This window comes from Bos taurus, chromosome 24 (assembly GCF_002263795.3).
Source record: "Bos taurus isolate L1 Dominette 01449 registration number 42190680 breed Hereford chromosome 24, ARS-UCD2.0, whole genome shotgun sequence".
Classification (NCBI taxonomy): Eukaryota; Metazoa; Chordata; class Mammalia; order Artiodactyla; family Bovidae; genus Bos; species Bos taurus.
In genome coordinates this window covers 23,019,217-23,040,388 of record NC_037351.1, presented here as the reverse complement: position 1 = coordinate 23,040,388, position 21,172 = coordinate 23,019,217, and the positions used below count along the sequence as shown (strand labels likewise).

Below are 21,172 nucleotides of genomic sequence, written 5' to 3'. Positions count from 1 at the left end.
ATAAAGCCATTTTATAAAATATAAGAGCTAGCTGCCCCACAGTAGCAACAAGAAATTTGTAATAACCATAGCATGGCATTGGCTTTACAGTGGGAGTTCATAAAGGCTAGCTAGGTGATAGTATGAAGAAACAAAAACAATTAGAAAAAAAGGTATTTTTGCTCAAGACTTTCAAATTAGGAAAATCCAAGGGGTTCTGATTCTATAATGTGGCCAGACTCATGGATTTGTAGGTTCAAGTTTTATCTGAATACATTCACAAAGGATATGTACTTTCTAACAGCTCTTCTGTGTGACATGAATTCTTGACCTTATTTTTGTATTACTGGACAGACAAAACTCAATATTCAAAGACTAAAGGGTCTAGTATTTTCTATTTGTTTCCAATAGAATTTTGGCATCACCTAGGGAAACAGAAACATTGAACACTGGATTCATATGTAAAATAATAATAATAAGTAGAAACCTCAATTAAATAGAGTCAGAGGATCAGAAAGAGAGTTTCATACCCTGCAATGATAACAGAGCCCAACAGGAAGAAAGATACCTCTTGTTTCCTAGCACAGACTCAGCCAACAAAAAACCCATGGACTCTTCATTGACTACAATCATCCAACTCCCTTTTGCCATCTATAAAAGAGGGCTCCTTCTCATGTATGTGAGGACTTCTATGAGGTCCTCATGATTAAATACCCTAAAATAAAACTCTGCTGAGCCTGAATAAACCCATCTTTCCTGGAGAAATATTTGTCAGTCTATTTGTTTTATGTCAACATTTTGGAAACCATATAGAGACCAGAGAAAACACCTGAAGATTCCTGGGCTGGTGGGCAAACAAGTGTGAGACCAACAATTGAGCCCACTGTTCCCCACTGCTTTCTTGCCAACCCTGCAGTTTGCAGGTATATCTTCCCCCTCAATCTGAGTTCACACCCTGTTTGTGTTTGAAGCTCTCCAGACTTGTGATCTACTTTAAGGTTTTGTCTATCTAGTTAAGGCCTTGTCTGTATGTGAGCACTCACTCAGCACTGTGGACTATCAGACTGTTTCAACCAAAGCTGGCTGAGAAGCCATCTGCCCATTCCTTTGGGAACACAGGCTGCTTCACTAAATCTGTGCAAGTTCAGCCATCCCATGGGTCCAGTCTTTTGGAAGAGGGGCTGTTTTATGGCAACTGGCTGGAAAGCCTTTGGCCTGGCTCCTCCAGTACCACACTGTATACTTAGACTGTCTGGTATTAGGGCTAAAGGCTATTCGCACTAGAAGCTGTTTAAGCTGGAAGCTGTTTGAAATTGAGCTGTTTAAAGCTGTAGGTTATTTAAGCTGTTTGAAAATTGTTCTTTTACTCTAGACAAAAACCCCTGAGAAATAGATCCTACTATCTAAATATTATGAAGGTTCCCCTTCAAGACGTCTGTTTAAAATTTATGTTTAAAAACCATGGCGTTTCCTCATGTACATTTCTAACTAAATGGACTGACTTGACCAAAGGCAATTTACAATATTAAAGGCCATTATGGAGAACTTTGGAAATTACCAAACTTAATTTCCTGGAAATGGAATTGGACTACATAACTCAGAAATTTCCAGAACTGAGTGCAATGTTTATTTTGATTTACTAGTATTTGCAAGTTTTCTAACTTTATGAGGAGTCTAAAATTGCCTCTCTGAAAGATTTTAAGATTGTGGCAAACAAATGATTAAAGAAAGAAAAATGGCTCCCAAAGCCCCAGACTCTTCCTCCTTCAATTCTTTGTCTCAGATTTGGCCACTGGTGCCATCCTGTCTCTCTCCCTTGACTTCTCCCTTCAGACTTGGCCTTCAGCACCATCTTCCTTCTTCCTTCCTACAACTATGCCTCCTCTAATGCCCCCAGTTCCTTCACACCAATTCTCTCTCCAAACTCCCCCCTTTTCTGAAACTCTTCCCTCTCCCTTTTTACCTGAAGTTACCTGGATCGGCCGTTTTAAAATTAAACCCTCTGAGGATCCAGAGGCTAAACTCTTAATTACTTATATTCCCTGGACTAAAGCTGAACTGTGAGCCATAGTTATAGATCTTCCTAAAGTAACTGAAGATCTTGACAGACTTGCTGAGGAATTTAATATGGTCATTTAAACTTATCAACCTGGTTTCCTAGATTTATATCAGTTCATTTATAAGGCTGTTGGTAAAGGTCAGGCCCAGCACTGGATGAAAACCACTAATTGGGAAAATGCTGAAAGGTCTCTGGAATTAAAATCAGGAGACCAGCCTGCTAACTTACGCACGAGCAGGCTTGAGCATTTGCTAGGCGACTTCATTGAGCTTTCCCAAGGGCTTTCCCAAAACTTGCTAACTGGAGCAAGATTCTGGCCTGCAAACAATAATCTGATGAACCTGTTCATGACTTTACAATCAACTTCAGATTATTGTAAAGAAAATTCTGATCTTCCTTCAGATGTTAGTTCCTCCCAGGCAGTTTGTAACTCCCTGTTTATTCATGGGCTGAACTAGGACCTTTCTCTTCTAGTAAACTGGGCCAGGATGGAATGGGAACTATGTCCACTTCAGCTTTAGTTAATTTGGCAAACCAGTCCTCTCACACTGGAGGTGAGTCACCTAAAAGGGAGATTACCGAAATTCTTAATCTTCACATCCAGCAAATGAAGACTCCTAAATGAAATCAAAATCCTCTTGGTTTCTGCTATTATTTCAAACAGCCAGGGCATCAGAAAAGAAACTGTTACAAATTTAGGGGTGCTTTCTAACCAGTCTTGCCAACACCTTCCCAGCTCTCAATGACAAGTTTCCAAAGAACTATGGGGTTCTTCCCAAGTCTCTCTCTTATTTGGCTTGGAGAAGCATTTTTCCAGACTGTGGATGAACCTCTTTGAATCCTAATTGACACTGGAGCCACATTCTTGGTGCTCAAACACAGACACAGAGTACTAAAACAGTTCTAGTGGGAATCGCTAAGGAACCTGTCTTGGAACCTACTTACTTTTCCCTTTTGTTTAAGCCCTTTGAGAAATATACACCCCGGTTTTCCCTATTTAGTTTCCAGTGCCTATACATTTATTAGGCTGGGAGTTTTTAGAGAAGTATCACGCTGGAATTTCTCTCAAAAGGAGTAAATAATTCTAAAATTTCATGGTAGTCATCAAAGTAACCAACCAGGTGAATTAAACAACCCTTTGGCATCTTTAATTTGTTCCATCTCTGATAGTACTAGAACAGACTCTAGAAACACTCTTTACTCCTACTGAATCAGTTACCAAAATCCTTTTGGACACCTCCAAATTCATAGCACACCTTCCATCAAAATTCAAAGAGATGCCTCAAAACCTTTTCCCAGAATCAATCAATACCCTATAAGTAAAGCAGCTCTTCAAGGCATAAAACCCATAATAGAAGATTTCAAGGCTGAAAGGTTCATTATTCCTTGTCAAAGCCCCTGTAACACTCCTATTTTACTGGTGAGAAAATCTAACGTCTGAGAATGGAGGTGTATCTAGGACTTCTAAGCAATAAACAACATCATTACACTCTGTTTCTAACCCTGATAGGTTACTAGTCTTCATTCCTACCAAAAGTAAATTCTTTACTGTAATTGACCCACGCAGTGCATTCTTTAGTATTTCAGTTGATGAAACTGGTCAATACCTTTCTGCCTTCACTTGAGAAGGAAAACAATTCACCTGGACAGTAATGCCTCAGGGTTTTACTGAGAGCCCTTATTTCTTGCAAATCCTAAAAGCTGATCTGATATAAAGTTCCCTAGAGGTTCAACTTTGTTGCAATATGTGTATGATTTGCTTCTTTGCTCCTTTTCAAGCCTCCTCACAGGAAGATTGCGTCCAAGTGGTAGCGCTTTTGGCCTTAAAGGGGCAGAAGGTTGCCCCAAACTTTGCAGTTTGTCCAAACCCAAGGCTCAGTATTCATAGCATATGATATCTGAACCAGGGCTTCACCTAGATACAGACAGGCTTCAAACTGTCCTAAATTTTCCCAAACCCAAAACGAAGTGCCAGCCGCAAGGCTTTCTTGGGCTTGTTAGTCATGGCCGAAATTGAATTCTAAATTTCTCTCTCATGGCCAAATCTCCATGTTTTGCTAGGGAACAATAACCCCAATCAAATTATATGGGAATAAGTGACTTGCTTAGCCAGTAAGGCCTTAAAGGAGAGTCTGATGAACTCATCTGCCCTTGGGCATCCCAATTATTAGAGTACCTTTTTTCTTTTTCTATAATGTAAAGGAAGGAATGGAGTACTTGCCCAAAGACATAAGGACCACCATCACCCATAGAGTGTTACAATCAGCACCCGGACCCTGCCGCTTAGGGCTACTCCCCTGGTCTTAGAGCCATCACCACCACTGTTTACTTGGTTAAGACCTTCAAGAAAAGTGTTGTGGGATTTCTTTTAACCATTTTTGTACCACTCCTGAATTCTCATCGTACTCATTCCTCATTCATCACCTCACCTCCCATGAAGTCCTAGTAATTGCTCCTCATGTAACTCTTTTACACTTAGCAATCTTCAACCCTACCGCTTTCCTCCGCTCTGTCACTGAGGAAGTCCCTCACAACTGCTTAGCACTAATGTAGCACCTCCTGGCACCTCGCGATGATCTACAGTAAACTTCTCTGGAGTGACCCTGTCACATTTTGCCATCAGAGACAAAGACCTTATGAACCACACCTTGTAACCTGGAAACTTCACCAATTGAAAAGAGCACCTCCAGAAGAACGCCTCAAACTCAACGGAGATGTCCCTGTTAGGTACTTCTAGCCCTAGCCCCACCAAACTCCAAGAAACAGATTCTTAGATTCAAATGACGCATCTACAGAAAGCACTGAACCCTGAATAGACCCTGAATGCGTATCGTCTGGTGATATGAAAGGGCAAATTTCCTAGAATTTAAGCAGGTGAAATTTGATAAAATAACTTTCCCAAGATATCAGGACCACGCCTGTTGGAATAGATGTGGACCAAACTTTTGATGATGACATAACACTTCAGGTGTCTATGATCCTGATAACATATAGACCTGAGACTTAAAAAAAAAAAAAAAAGTGCCTGAGAGTTCTCCCTAGTACCGTTCATCATTATTCAAATCTGACCTCAATAGTTTTCTAATCTGTGCATTTTCTCTCTGACATGAAACATTACTCTTAGGAAAGGTCCTTTCTGACACTGAGGGACAAAAAGCCATTGAAACTATATAAAACCTTACTCTTGGCCAGTGATGCTTTCAGAGAAAGAACTTGCTCTAAAGGGGAAAACGAAAAAAAAAAAATCAACATAAACTTGAATTAAATAGAGCTGGGAGACAAGAAGGGGAAAGTCATGCCCTGTAATGACAACAGAAGCCAACTGGAAGAAGACAGACTTCACTTGTTTCCTTGGAAGGATTCAGCCAATGACAAGCCATGGACTCTTTGTTTACTGTAACACTCTCAACTTTCTTTTCCCCTCTATAGAATTATTTCCCCCTCTTACCACTTGAGAACTTACAAGTGTCTCACCATTCCTGCAGACCACAAAATGTAATTCTCTGATAATCCTGCATAAACCTATCTTTGATGAAGAAATATCTGGCAGTCTATTTGATTTCAGTCAACACATGTAATCATTTGTGAACCAACAATCACTACCATGAAGAAAATGACAAAATGCAAGAGCAATAATTGAAAACAAAGAACTAACTGAGAGGTAAAATTTCAAGTTAATCCTCTACTGACCAGATTAGACTCTCGAAGGCAAGCCTAGAATCAAGCCAATCTCCCTCAATTTTCCAGAGGCCCAGTATCGAGCTAAAATTGGACTGGTCACTGGGGTGTACAAACTTGAGATTGAAATCAATAAGCTAAAATTTAATCAAGCACTCTCTTATATGAAAAATCACTTATATAAAATAAGAATCAAAAAGCAGAATTTTAACTTCATAGAAAAGTAAAATTTCAAATAATATTATCCTAAATACAAGAAGAAAATAATATTCCCCACAAAAGCATATTAAATAAGTGTACAGCTCAGCATCTTTTTTTCATACTTAATCTTTATACATAAGTCAAGTTGCTATTTCTTCTTCTGCTTTCAGAAATAGAGAATTACTACTTCAAAGCTATTTCAAATGATTAAATACACTCACACCAAGATGCATACACAAGCATAATAATGTTACAAAAAAATCTAGCAATCAAAAATGTCCTCTAAATCAAAGTAACATTCCTTACAATTAATTAATGATTTTCTCAATATAGCTTATAATAATACATTATATTTCTGCAAATTATAATATAATTACTTATAGAGCAACTGCAATGAGAAGAAAGCTCTCAAAAAACGTCATTAGCTTAACTACCTCATTCCAGAGTTAATTCAATAAATTTACTATAAAAATTATGTTTTAATCAGGCATTAGAATTTGTTTTAAGAAAAAAAAGCAGCATTGTATCATTTTCATGTATTTTAAATACAGAAACATATTCAGTTTAACAACTGAAAACAATAACAGAGCTAAGAATAGGTTCAATTTTGGAAGTCAAAAGCTTTATTCCATTTATGTAAAAAGAAAACATATTGACATTCTTTTAACTATTTTTTCTTTGTACAAAATTTCCTAAACAATTAGAAGCAGTTAAAAGAAAACAGTTTGTAGAAAAATGGAAATGCCTTACTCAAGACAACACAACATCTATAGAGAATTTAGTGTTAAGTCTCAACAAATTTTAATAGCTTTTGTACTTAAAAGTCACCATCATTAAAATTAACTACTAAATTTAATTTCCTATCACATTCCCTGTTATATATAATTTTTATTAAAAACATGTTTTATTAGATTTTCCAACTAAATTAAATGGCCAATAGTAGTTGTTTTTATTGCTGCTTTGTATACTTTAATAATTACCAAAAACTATTCTGTTCAGCTAAATTAGATGCAATTTTAGTCACAAACATATTTTTACTAAAATTGTATTCACATGTACACAGGGTTGTAAAAAAGAATTGCATGTGTGTGTGTGTTCTTAAATCCAGGGTGTGCAATATTCAGATACAGCAGGTTGTAAAATATAATAGACTTGCAGAGAGATTTTTTTAAACTAATAAAGAATGCAGTATGCAACAAATTTCATAACAAAGAAGACAATTTTAACTGAAACGCACAGAAACTCACACGATCCTCACCAGAGAAGTGACTCAGAAAGTGGTGGTGGTTGGTTTAGTCGCTTAGTCAGGTCTGACTCTTGTGACCCCATAGACTATAGCCTGCCAGGCCCCTCCATCCATGGGATTCTCCAGGCAAGAATACTGGAGTGGGTAGCCATTCCCTTCTCCAGGGGATCTTCCCGACCCAGGGATCAAACTCGGGTCTCCTGCATTAGAGGTGGTCTCCAAATTGCAGGCAGATTCTTTACCAACTGAGTCACTGGAGAAGCCTGACATAGAAGGTACCGCTGACCAAAAACAGCATTTGAGTATGAACTATACCTACATGACTCAATTCTGTTGCCACCTTCAAATTCCAAAACCGTCAGATAGAAATGTGAGTGGTATCTTCAAAATTATAATCTGGAGTAGTGGCACCATCCTTTTTCCTTAGTCATCCTATCTGAGATGGGTCCCCCTAAATGTGTATTTTTAAAATAAGGTCCCCAGGTAGGAGTCTATGCTGTCCATTCAGCATATAATCTAAACAAGGACAGAAGAAAAAATGTGACTGCCACTGCAATATTGCTTTACACAGTTATCTACCTCACGACTAAATTGCTATTTTCACATTTACTCCCTTCTATGTTTACACTTAAGACAAGACTATGGTCATCTTATACATTTACTAGTCAAGACATATGCTTGCTGTACATGTGTATGCATCATTGTTCGGAAACAGAAATACATCCCAACTTCAAAAACTTTTTGCTTTAATAATTTTCATGTTCTATCAATATTTTAAGTTATTTGAGAGTTTGAACTATTAGGTTGAGTCAATATGGCAAGTTAATATGGTTCAATGTAATATGTCATGTTCGTGTTCAGATATTAGAATACAAAATGTTTACCTATTATTTGCAGATAACATGGGTTCAGTTAAGATGAACACATTAAAAATGAGTATCGTAATAAAACAAGTCATCTGAGCTTTTTGGTTTCCAGTGCATATGAAAGTTATCTTAACACAATATGGCAGTCAGTTAAGTGTACAATAGCATTATGTCTCAAAAAATAATGCATATAACTTAAAATAGTTTATACTAAAAATGTCATCATCTGAACCTTTCATGAGTCAATTTTTTTGCAATAGTAATATTGATTACTAAGCTTTTGCATCAGAAATCACTGATTGCAGATCACCATAACAAATATAATAATAATAATAAAAAGTTAGAAATATCAATATTATAAGAATTACAAAAATATGACAGAGACAAAAAGTGACCAAATGCTGCTGGAAAATTGGCACTGATATACTTGCTCGACATAGGGCTGCCATAAACCTGCAAGTTGTAAAAAACACAGTATCTGCTAAGTGCAATAAACTGAAGAGCAATATTAATAAAATGTACTGAATTACCTATAATATAGTGATAGCCTATGTAAATTATTACTTAACTTTCATTAAACTGATATTTATGCAAAAAAATTACCTGCTCTCAGCAGTAAGACCTAAAGTTCTTTGAAGTTTATTATAATTAATCATTATTATAAGATGTATATGGGCTTCCCAGGTGGCTCAGTGGTAAAGAATCCTCCTGCTAATTTAGGAGATGCAGGCAATGGTGTTTCAATCCCCGGGTGGGGAAGATCCCCTGGAGGAGGAAACAACAACCCACTCCAGTATTCTTGCCTGGAGAATCCCATGGACAGAGGAGCCTGGTGGGCCATGGGGTCTCAAAGAGTCAGACATAACTGAGCATACATGCATAAGAGAGAGATATATAAATATATATATATATATATATATAAATGCACACTATGTTTGTATACATATATACCATATTCTAATAACTGTATGCATATTAGCCACTAAATTCCAATTAATTATTTTCTGTGTATCAAAAATGGCCTGACCACTCGAAGCATATTAAAACCTTTTTAGAAAACAAATATGTGGAAAGGGAAATATTTTCAAATTCTGGCAAATGAATGATGCATTTCTAAATGCTATGAGACTTAGAAAACATATACTAGAAAGGAAAAAGTTGCCTTGAATATATTATTTAGAAGTCTGTCATAGGAACGTGATGTGAAAGTTGCACAGTCGTGTCCGACTCTTTGCAATTCCATGGACTGTAGCCCACCCGGCTCCTCTGTCCATGGAATTCTCCAGGCAAGGATGCTGGAGTGGGGAGCCATCTGCCTCTCCAGGAATCATAGGTAAAAGCTGAAATAAATGTCAATGCGCTTTAGGGGAATTCTACCCTCACAAGTCTCTCTCCATCTTTCATTGTTTCTAGACATTACACTACTTTGCTTGGCACATGGCCATTGTTAATTTTTAATGAATAAACAAGTCATTGTTTGATACATTAATGAAGTACCAAAATATTGCAAACATTATCTCTACATAATTCCATTGAGTTGAGAGACAAGGCACATTCAATACCTTTTAGAGCAATATATTCTGTGATGTCACAACCAAAATAAAACAAAATGAGGGCCAGAGAGAAATGTATACAATTTTCCTATTGTAATCCCTTACTTTTAAAGGCAAATAAGCTAATGTGCAAAGATTTGAAAGGTGTGCCTCAACTTCTCTTTATATTCCTATAGTCTTTTTTAAATGGCAAAAGGGAAAATACAATTTGTTGTGACTTAAAAATACAGAAATCCTTTGCTAGTAATAATCTAATAATATTTTTGAGTTTCATAAAGCACAAATTTTCCCTTATAAAGCTATTAATATTATACAATATGTTATTAACTCAGAAAAGTAATTCAGATGTCTCTTAGAAAAGTATTTCTCTATCAGAAGTTGAACACTGTGAACTGAATCTTTGTCTGTTTCTAAATCCAACACTTTTGCCAGATATCCTTTATTAATAATAAATTACCTGAGATAAGAACAAAAAATAAATCAGCCGTTTTTAGGCACCAATTCCAAATAAATAATTTACAAAAAAATACTATTTTGAGCTAGTTCACACTCCCACAAATTTCTAGGATCTGGGATTGGACAACATAAGCCTTAAGTGACATTTCTATTTAGAATCCATTGAAATAGATGGAAAAACAAGAATCCTTACAAATTGATGAACATTCGAGTACAGAGCACCTCTAAGCTTTTTGATCCAGGAAAGCACTTTGGAATTCCATGGGCCACAACCACTCCAGAGAAGAACCTGTTGCACAGTAAGCTCCTTATACTTCACCAGAGCTTAAAGGACCTCATAGTGTCCTGAGTAACTCAAATGATTATGTAATATGTTAAACAACTTTATCCTAAAGGCATTACTGAAGATAGCAAAAAAGTTTTACATAGTTTAATATATTTTAATGAAAAAAATGGGTGAAGGTGGTCAAAAGGAACAAAGTTCCAATTTAAAATATGTAAATTCTAGGGACTTAATGTACAGCATGGGGCCTATAGTTAATAATACTGCACTGTAATTTGGAAGTTGTTTAAAGAGTAGATCTTAAAAGTTCTTGTCACAAGAAGGAAAAATTATAACTATATGAGGTGATGGATGTTAACTAGACTCATTGTGGGGGTAATTCTGTAACGTATTACACACACAAAATTGTTACATTGTACATCAAAATTAATATGGGGAGGGAGGAGGGTTCAGGATGGGGAACACATGTATACCTGTGGCTGATTCATGTTGATATACGGCAAAACCAATACAATATTGTAAAGTTAAAAAATAAAATTAAAAAAATAATAAAAATAATAAAATAAAATTTAAAATCTTAAAAAAAACAAAACTAATATGATGTGTTATGTAAATTATACCTAAATATTTTAAATGAGGGTAAAATATTTCCTATACAAAGATTCAAAGTTTCTGTGCATTTCTGTATTTTAATTGAGTTAGGGCATTATAAACTTAAGTAAAAGAAATCGAATATTACACATCAATTTTGACACACTTTTTTCTTATCAAATTCATCATTCTGGTTTGTATTTTCTTCACCTTTACCTAATTATCTAGTCTGATGGCAAGACATTTCCTTTCTTTTCCTCTCTTTTTCCTATGTGCATTATATTGTTATATCTACAAACTGATTTATATTTTACATTCTTTCTTTCCCTTGATATTGAAGAGATTTAAAAATCGTCCATTACCATGTGAGATGAGAACCGAAGAAGTTTATTTTCACTATGTCCAATAACACACTGTTACACTTACCTGTGTTATAAGTATGGGAAAGAGTCCTGAAAACTGACAATATGCTATTTCAATTTCTTTCCAATAATACCTTAAAGTAATTACTTAGTACTAAAGAAAATAGAATGCTTTAGCTTTAAAATGTTTATATTGTTCATATTTTATGAATATTAAACTGGAGTTTCATATGTTCATATTTTGTAGATGTCTCTTCAATTTCCATTTCTAAACTCCTCTCCATTGCCTTCTTAATATTCATCTTATTGGATTATTACTGAGATGGTCCTTCTCTGCCTACACCAGGGACGCAGCGTCCTTCACTTTGGGATGCACAGGACATTTTCAGTGTCTATAACATTTTTGGCTATAATGGTTGGAGGTAGGCAACACTGGCATGGAGTGGGTGGAGGTCAGTGATGCTTTGAAATCCCTGGACTAGACTAGATTGAAGCTGTGTTCAGGTTGCTACCATAATTGGATATGTTACATCATAAGTCCTTACCCACTGATTACTAAAGATCAAAGCATATTATCCACAGAAAGCAACATACCCCCAGACCCAAGGTAGTCCTAGTATTCTACATCCCGACTGATTTCAAGGAGACACAAACTAAAAGTTTTAGTAGCATGGATTCTTATTTTTACAGAAGCAGGACTTTTCCCACATTGGCTCAATGAACTGTAACCAAAATCAAATGGTATATGTATACTTTTATTCCTTTAGATTGTGTGTTAATTAAAGGCATAGGGACCATATCTTTTTTTTTTTTTTTTTTTACTGAACATTAGACTGCATATACTGGAGAAGGCAATGGCAACCCACTCCAGTACTCTTGCCTGGAAAATCCCATGGGCAGAGGAGCCTCGTAGGCTGCAGTCCATGGGGTCGTGAAGAGTCAGACACGACTGAGCGACTTCACTTTCACTTTTCACTTTCATGCATTGGAGAAGGAAATGGCAACCCACTCCAGTGTTCTTGCCTGGAGAATCCCAGGGACGGGGGAGCCTGGTGGGCTGCCGTCTATGGGGTCGCACAGAGTCAGACATGACTGAAGCGACTTAGCAGCAGCAGCAGACTGTATATATGGGCTTTCCAGGTAGCACAGTGATTAAAGAATCCACCTGCCAATTCAGGGGACACAGGAGATGTGGGTTTGATCCCTGGGTTGGGAAGATGCCCTGGAGAAGGAAATGGCAACCCACTCCTGTATTCTTGCTATAGAAATCTCATGGAGAGAAGAGCCTGGTGGGCTACAGTCTATGGGGGTCACAGATCTGACATGACTGAGCATGCACTCACACATACTGTATATACATCTTAGTATTCAAGAAGCTCTTAAAAAAGGTAATATGGATGAAAAAAGCAAGAAAAAGACTACTGTAAATGATATAATCTATTTTTTATAAAATGATGACAAAATCTTCTGAGTATGTACATCTATGTGTAAGAGTGTGTGTGTGTGTGTGTGTGTGTACAGAGAAATTCAGGAATGATAGTTCGTCAGTATGGGTTACCTATGAGAGTGCCATTGTCAGGGAGAAAGAGAAAAGAAAATCATAAAAATATGCAAAATGTATATGACAAATCATGATTATGGTGAAAAGTTAGATTTACATAATGGGGCATAATTATTTACATAAGAGACTATTTAAGAAGTATGTCGAATGGAGAAACTGAAAGAAAATCAAAAACACAAAAGATTCCCTAATTAATACAATATTTATAGTATAGAAGAAAAACAGCCAATAAGAAAAATAATATCATTTCATACCCTGATAAATCCTCTGAAGAATGTTAAAATTTAGGTAATAGAGAGGAGGAGAGAGTCCCGACCTGAAGAAAGATATTAGGGCTTGGAGAGGCAAATGTGAGACTCATCAGGGTACAGATCATACTGAAAGCCATGTGATTTGATGTGATCAGCTAGGCAGTGAGCACGGAAGAGGAGACAGAGAAGGGCTGCACCCCAGCACACTCCGCCATCTATTGACTAGACAATGAAAAAGGAACCCAGAGACAGGCCCACCAGGAAGCAAATGGTGTACAATCCTTTGATATTAGTAATGAGAAAGATGAAGGTCGCATCAAAGAATCAGGCCACATGAAGACTGCTGGTAGCACTCACAAGAGCAAGTAGAATGGGATCAGATCAGATCAGATCAGTTGCTCAGTCGTGTCCGACTCTTTGCGACCCCATTAATCGCAGCACACCAGGCCTCCCTGTCCATCACCAACTCCCAGAGTTCACTCAGACTCACGTCCATTGAGTCAGTGATGCCATCCAGCCATCTCATCCTCTGTCATCCCCTTCTCTTCTTGCCCCCAATCCCTCCCAGCATCAGAGTTTTTTCCAATGAGTCAGCTCTTCGCATGAGGTGGCCAAAGTACTGGAGTTTCAGCTTTAGCATCATTCCTTCCAAAGAAATCCCAGGGATGATCTCCTTCAGAATGGACTGGTTGGATCTCCTTGCAGTCCAAGGGACTCTCAAGAGTCTTCTCCAACACCACAGTTCAAAAGCATCAATTCTTCGGCGCTCAGCCTTCTTCACAGTCCAACTCTCACATCCATACATGACCACAGGAAAAACCATAGCCTTGACTAGAATGGGATGGTGAGGATGAAAGCCTACCTGAGATGAGCCGGGAGGAGTGGAGTGAGGAAGTGGAGATGAGACAGGTTCTCAGTTTTGCAGTAAAGAGTATCATGGGCGTGGGGCAGAGAAAAGGGCAATGAGTGTACGGACACCGTGGGATGAATGGCGCTCTCCTAAGGAGGGCCTTTATTACATCATGTGTGTATGTTGATTCTGGGGAAAACCTGTGATGCAGGAGAAAGAGGAGGTAATTGCAAGAAGAGGAAACTGCAAGAGAAGTGTGAGGAGAAGGCGTTGAACATGTTAGGGAAGGCTTAGGCTGGAGAAGAAACAGCTAGGTATGGCCCTATCCTTGATGCATACATCAACGTACAATGAGAAAGGCATCAATGCCTTCTCCTAAGACGAAGTAATATTTGACATTATCCCTCCACATTTTATTAAAATCAACATATATTTATGTCACATCAACTGTCTCCTAGCCAAAGATCCATGATAGACTTCAATCAAGCAAACAAAGGATTTGCATCATGAGAGACATCCTATTATTTATGATCCCCAAAATTAAGAAGTAAAAAAGATGATGGTCAGGCAAAACATGTGCATATTACTAATAATAATATTATTAATAATATTAAGATACACACCCACCCAACTACACACACATATATATGGTTATTCCATTATTCTGGTGCTACACATTTTTCATTAAAAAACAAAATCTGAAAATCTACTAATATTTTAGAAGAAAAAAAGCAATTTATATCCATACCAGAAGAGCTACATTCTTAGAAATTTCCCAAATAAGCATCATTTCTGTTGCAAGAGCTGTTATACTATGTAACGAGTAAAATGTGATTTTAAAGCCACTGATGACCAGTGTCCTGCTCCTTCTTTGTACTCATGCCAACAAGGACACCAGCATCTTTTAGATTCATCTGAAGTGGGAACACAAGTCCCCCCTCACATTTTTAAAGACTTTCTGATTAAGGATTTCTCGTTTGACAACATAAGAACACCAACAGCAGCTAGAAATGCAGCAATCTTGTGCAACCAGTTTTTAAATCAAGTATCAGAGAAAACAAGTAAAGAGCTTTATTTGCTATCAACAGATGCAGGCACAAAAATACACAGTCAAAAAGCTCATGTAAATTTGTTAATTACCGGAATAATAAACTATTTTTGAATAAAATTGGACAATTTCCTTCTATTTGTAAGCCTGAATTTTTATCCGCAATTACCAAGTAAGGAACATTTCCTTGCATACAGGATATTTTATTTACAAAGACAAAAATCTACACAAATAGTTTTAAAAAACCTCTGACTATACTAGACCTGAAGTGTGAATTGCTAAGCCTTCTCTACACGTCCAGTTTTCTCAACCTTAACTGCTCTATCAGGGACAGTGCAATGACTCAGGAATCATCAACAGACCCAGGAATAAAAGATCATGATCATTCTTTCCTTTAGAGCTGAATAAAACAGCTCAAAATCACAGCAAAATTCTTCTTACCCAGCAAAATCACTATGGTAAAAATTGTTCTTTTATAGCAATTGTTTTTTTGGCTATTCCTTTGTCTTTTAGTAACATCAAAACATCCTCATTAATCTCTGACCATTATTAAACTCTTTATTCAGTCAGGAGAATAATGGTCCAAGAAACCAAACCTAGAAAACATCACAGAAACCCAAAGTCCACTAATGTAACTCATTTTCAAGCTCAGAGTGCAAAACTTGGGCAAGCTTGAATTTTATAACTAGCATTTACAGTTTTAATCCAAGTAGTTGAGTCTAAGAATAATGAAGTGGATAACATAACCTTAGTGTACAGAAAAAAGTCTCCATAGAAACAGATAAAAAATTACCACCAGAATAAGAAGTGGTTGCTTTAATCAATTCTGATCCAGGATTATGTTATTGTTTTGTTTGCTCAGTTTGAAAGGCTTACCATCTTGTTGGCCATGAAGAGCCTGGGGACTTTGCATCCTTTCCTCAAGATTGGAGCTGAGGTCAGAGTTCACAGCTGACATCCGCGTTGAATCACTCATATCAAATTCATCACTTTCTATTGAACTTTCATCCTGAAAATGGTTTTAACATATCATCAAGTATCATAAAATATAATATACTCAGATGACTATTTTATCTATAGGATCAATTAAAGTTTAGCCAGTAAGTAAGCTTCTATAGGGCTCAGTTAAATGTTAACATGAATAGATGCTTGAAATAACAAACAAGACATGAAGACTTGTGAAGATTCAATGTGCCTTTGTATACAGGAAGATGTAAAAGGTTTAAAGTAATGTATTTAGGAAGGATGTAGTTGAGGAATTATCTGAATAATGAAGGAATGTATTTTTTAATTATTAAAAAGCTTTCTAAGAGTCAATCACAAAATATAGCATAAAAAGAAACACACTTTTATTTTTAATGACAATAAAATATTATAAGCAAAAATCTGACATTGTAATAAAAAATCTGAACTGAAAAAATTTTATTGGTATACAGAATAGAATTTACTTAAAGAAAAATTTACATGTTTAGATCCAAAGTCCTCATTAGTCAGAAAACAAGTTAATCTTAGTACAGCCTTTCTTCCTTGCAAGGGACTACAAATGCCATTACCACAAAAAGTTCTAAGTACAAAAGATTCAGAAGCCAAACAGCAACCAAAAGCCAAATCAGCAAATGGCTAAATTCCCAAAAGGCAAAGCTAGCTGCCAAATTGTCAATTCATCAAAAAATCTATCAAATATTAAGTTAAAACAAATACATGCTATGTTGCTATAATCATTTTCTTGAAGAAAATTCCTTTGGGAGAACTGATTTTCGGACAAATGCTATGTGCTTATGGGAGAAGGCAATGGCACCCCACTCCAGTACTCTTGCCTGGAAAATCCCATGGACGGAGGAGCCTGGTAGACTGCAGACCATGGGGTCGCTAAGAGTCGGAAACGACTGAGCAACTTCACTTTCACTTTTCACTTTCATGCATTGGAGAAGGAAATGGCAACCCACTCCAGTGTTCTTGCCTGGAGAATCCCAGGGACGGGGGAGCCTGGTGGGCTGCCGTCTATGGGGTTGCACAGAGTCGGACACGACTGAAGTGACTTAGCAGCAGCAGCAGCTGTGTGCTTATGTAGGCAGGAAGACCCGAGAAACTCGTGTAAAATACCAAAAATGTTTCACTGAAACCACCAGGTTTTGCTTCAACTCATAAATATTTGATCTCAAAGTTTAACATTGATGCGATGATTACCAGTAGCAGCAGCAGTAGCACTGCTAATTATATCACAGACTCTGTTATTTAGTTGTTCACTTATGTCAGATTCATCCAACCTATGAGTCAGCATTTACCCAGTTAATGCGTTATGAAACTTACCCAGCATTTACCCAGTTAACACAGTGTGAAATTGAGGCACAGAGCAGTTAGATAACTGATCACACTATCACCTACCAGACCTGGGCTTCATTATGATGTCACCCAGGCTTGAGAAAGAGCTTCTTTGAATAGAAAGCATTCTCTTGACTTCATAAATGACATCTTGGCATCAGTGAAGAAATTGCTATGGTCAGGAAACAGGAGCATTCTAGCACACTAACAACGGGCATTCTGATCCTTAGGTCAGACCCAGGTATCCGGGTGTTCTTCCTCTATCAAAGGTTCTGATAGTGTCTGGGTCTACCAAGGAGCACTGAAAGTGAAAGTGAAGTCGCTCAGTTGCGTCTGACTCTCTGCGACCCCATGGCCTGTAGCCTAACACACTCCTCCATCCATGGGATTTTCCAGGCAAGAATACTGGAGTGGGTTGTCATTTCCATCTCCAGAGGATCTTCCCGACCCAGGGATCGAACCCAGGTCTCCTGCACTATAGGCAGACGCTTTACCATCTGAGCCATTAATTCAGCAAGGAAATTCCACGCTGGGAGGCCTCTGGGCCATCAGCCACATAGACTTCTCCCAGCCACATGCCCTCTCTCAGGACACTGTTTTCTCCAATTCTAAATTCTATGAAAAATCCAAAGCATCTGAAATAAATATTTATGTTCAAAGAAGAAAAAATAATAGAATTCAGTGCAAACATTCACATTATCAATGTGCACCATATATGCACAAATGTACACACACATAGCTTGATAATATGTATATCCATTATATATACTATATATATTGTCTGTAATATATTATTTTAGAGCACATTCTCTGGAGCCACACTGCCTGGATTCAGATTTATGCTCTGTATGATGTGAGAGTTGGACTGTGAAGAAGGCTGAGCACCGAAGAATTGATGCTTTTGAACTGTGGTGTTGGAGAAGACTCTTGAGAGTCCCCTGGACTACAAGGAGATCCAACCAGTCCATCCTAAAGGAAATCAGTCCTGAATATTCATTGGAAGGACTGATGCTGAAGCTGAAACTCCAGTACTTTGGCCACCTCATGTGAAGAGCTGACTCATTGGAAAAGACTCTGATGCTGGGAGGGATTGGGGGCAGGAGGAGAAGGGGACGACAGAGGATGAAATGGCTGGATGGCATCACTGACTCGATGGACGTGAGTCTGAGTGAACTCCGGGAGTTGGTGATGGACAGGGAGGCCTGGCGTGGTGCGATTAATGGGGTCGCAAAGAGTAGGACACGACTGAGCAACTGAACTGAACTGAACTGAACCTATTAGATGTGTTACCTTAAGCAAGTTACCTAATATTTCTGTGCCTCAGTTTCCTCACCTATAAAATGGGAATAATAAAAATAGTATCAACCTCATAGGGCTGTGTAATGATTGAGAGGCTACATTATATTTAAAGTAGTTAAAACAACATGAGATACATAATAAGCACAAAGCTGTTTGATACTGTTATATAGAATATGTAACAAATTCTACAGTGTAGAAGATTTATATTTATTATACATGAACACACACAAAAATGAATTTAAATATAATAATAAAGATGATCAATCTGTGTTTATAAAGTAGCTGTGGATACTTTATAATCTTTATAAAAGTGTTTATTATGTCCACTACAAAGAGCTAGCTAGATGTAGTCTAGTAAAATATTATTTGCATGATAAGTGTATATGTGTGTGAGAGACAGATTTGTATTTAATATGCGTGTGTGTGTGTGTGTGTGCGCGCGTGCGTGCGGGGGAGGGGGGGTGCACATGTGCTCAATCGCTCAGGCATGTCTAATTCTTTGAGACTCCATGGGCTGTAGGCCGCCAGGCTTCGGCCCATGGTATTATCGAGGCAAGAATACTGGAGTGAGTTTCCAGTTCTTCCTCCAGGGCATCTTCCTGACCCAGGGATGAAAACCATGTCTCCTGTGTGTCCTGCATTGGCAGGAGGATTCCTTACCACTAGCGCCACTTGCGAAGCCCCTATATAAATGTGAAAGTAAAAGTGCTCAGTTGTGTCTGACTGTTTGCAACCCCATGGACCATATAGTCCATGGAATTCTCCAGGCCAGAATACTGGAGTGGGTAACCTATTCCTTCTCCAGGGGATCTTCCCCACCCAGGAATGGAACTGGGGTCTCCTGCATTGCTATGCCATGCTATGCTAAGTCACTTCAGTCGTGTCCGACTCTGTGCAACCCCATGGACGGCAGCCCACCAGGCTCCCCCGTCCCTGGGATTCTCCAGGTAAGAACACTGGAGTGGGCTGCCATTTCCTTCTCCAATGCAGGAAAGTGAAAAGTGAAAGTGAAGTCGCTCAGTCGTGTCCGACTCTTAGCGACCCCATGGATTGCAGCGTACCAGGCTCCTCCGTCCATGGGATTTTCCAGGCAAGAGTACTGGAGTGGGGTGCCATTGCCTTCTCCTGCATTGCAGGTGGACTCAACTGAGCTCTCAGGGAAGCTATATAAATGTATTAGGGAAGATATATAAATGTATCTACATGTAAAAAGTATGTGTGTGAGGTTATGTGTATGTTTAAAGAGAAACTAGATACAAAGAGTGACTCTGTAGTGTCTGTTCTATAGAATGGTTTATACAAAGTGCGCATTATGGCTGATCGATGTAGCTAGTGTGACTAAAGAACTGAAAATTTAATTTTAGCTAATTTAATTTTGGTTAAATTTCAATATCCCTGTATGGGTAGAGGCTACCATGTTGCAGATTCAACTATTTCTCATTGTTAGATATTTCCAATCATTACCATTAGCAATGCAATAAACATCCTAATATGTAAATTGTTTTATATATCAAATTCCTTAGTATAAATTTCTAGTCACAGCATATAAATAACTTGACAAAGTTTTAAATTAATTATTGCCAAACTCTCTCCCAAAAAGTCTGTTGTGGTTTAAATTCTCATCAATAGTTTATAAGAAGGCTGATCTTACTTTGGATACAGTATTTTGTAATTTTAAAGGAACTCCCATTCCTGGCTGTCTATATTTCTATTACTAGCATTTAGTATCCTCTCACATACAGACTTTCATCATTTATTTCCTTCATGGTCTGTCTCCCACCACCACTAGAAGATAAGCTTAATAAAGGCAAGGATTTTGTCAATTTATTCAGTGTTTATGTCCACTGCCTATAAGACTGACAATTACATAAGAAGGTACTCAATAAATATTGGTTAAGGTAATTGATTACACATTTATTAAATTTAAATATAACTTACTACAAAAGGGATATCTCACTTGATTTCCATTTTTACCATGACTTATCTAACCACTTTTCTATCTTTCAATGATCACAATTTCCAAAATTTTTTAAGTAATATAATTCATCATTTATCTAAATATTTTTAAGACAATGTATACCCAAGGTAGAATTTTTTAAATGTAAGGATAAGAGTTATTTTCCTAATCCAATTATCATTTAAAATAATCCATTTTTTATATGAAATACTCAGGATTTTGTAGAAGCCAGAAGGACTTAGCATATGTGGGCTCTGCTGGCTCAAAGTTGACATTTTTTGGCCTATTAATAAACATATCAATATCTAAATGAGTTTTCTACAAATAATTTGACAGCTCTAACCAGTTTACAGGTTTTTAAAAAATGATTTTCAATTGTGTGCTGAATCATGGGAATAATATTTTCATTCTTGGGGATGGATAAATAGTAATATTTTCTTAACTGCTTTTCTTGTATTTGAATGGCTTTATTATGAGTTAATCACTTACATATATCTATCTGATAATATGGAATCTGATGTTGCCACAGCTCTAATACAGATGTTGTTATAGAATATACTTTTCATAAAGTCTTTTGAGACAAAATAATTTTATAAATACAGTTTTGAGA

The 21,172-nt window shown here is 37.3% G+C and overlaps 1 protein-coding gene across 9 annotated transcripts in view; it reads right to left on the bottom strand.

Moving 5' to 3' along the window:
• NOL4 (nucleolar protein 4) overlaps positions 1-21,172 on the bottom strand; it is a 488,956-nt gene that overhangs the window by 297,405 nt on the left and 170,379 nt on the right. For all 9 annotated transcript variants that reach the window (XM_059880931.1, XM_059880932.1, XM_059880938.1 and 6 more), the window contains one exon: positions 15,861-15,993. In XM_059880931.1, the coding sequence (XP_059736914.1) occupies positions 15,861-15,993 (133 nt within the window). The remainder of the gene's footprint in view (positions 1-15,860; positions 15,994-21,172) is intronic.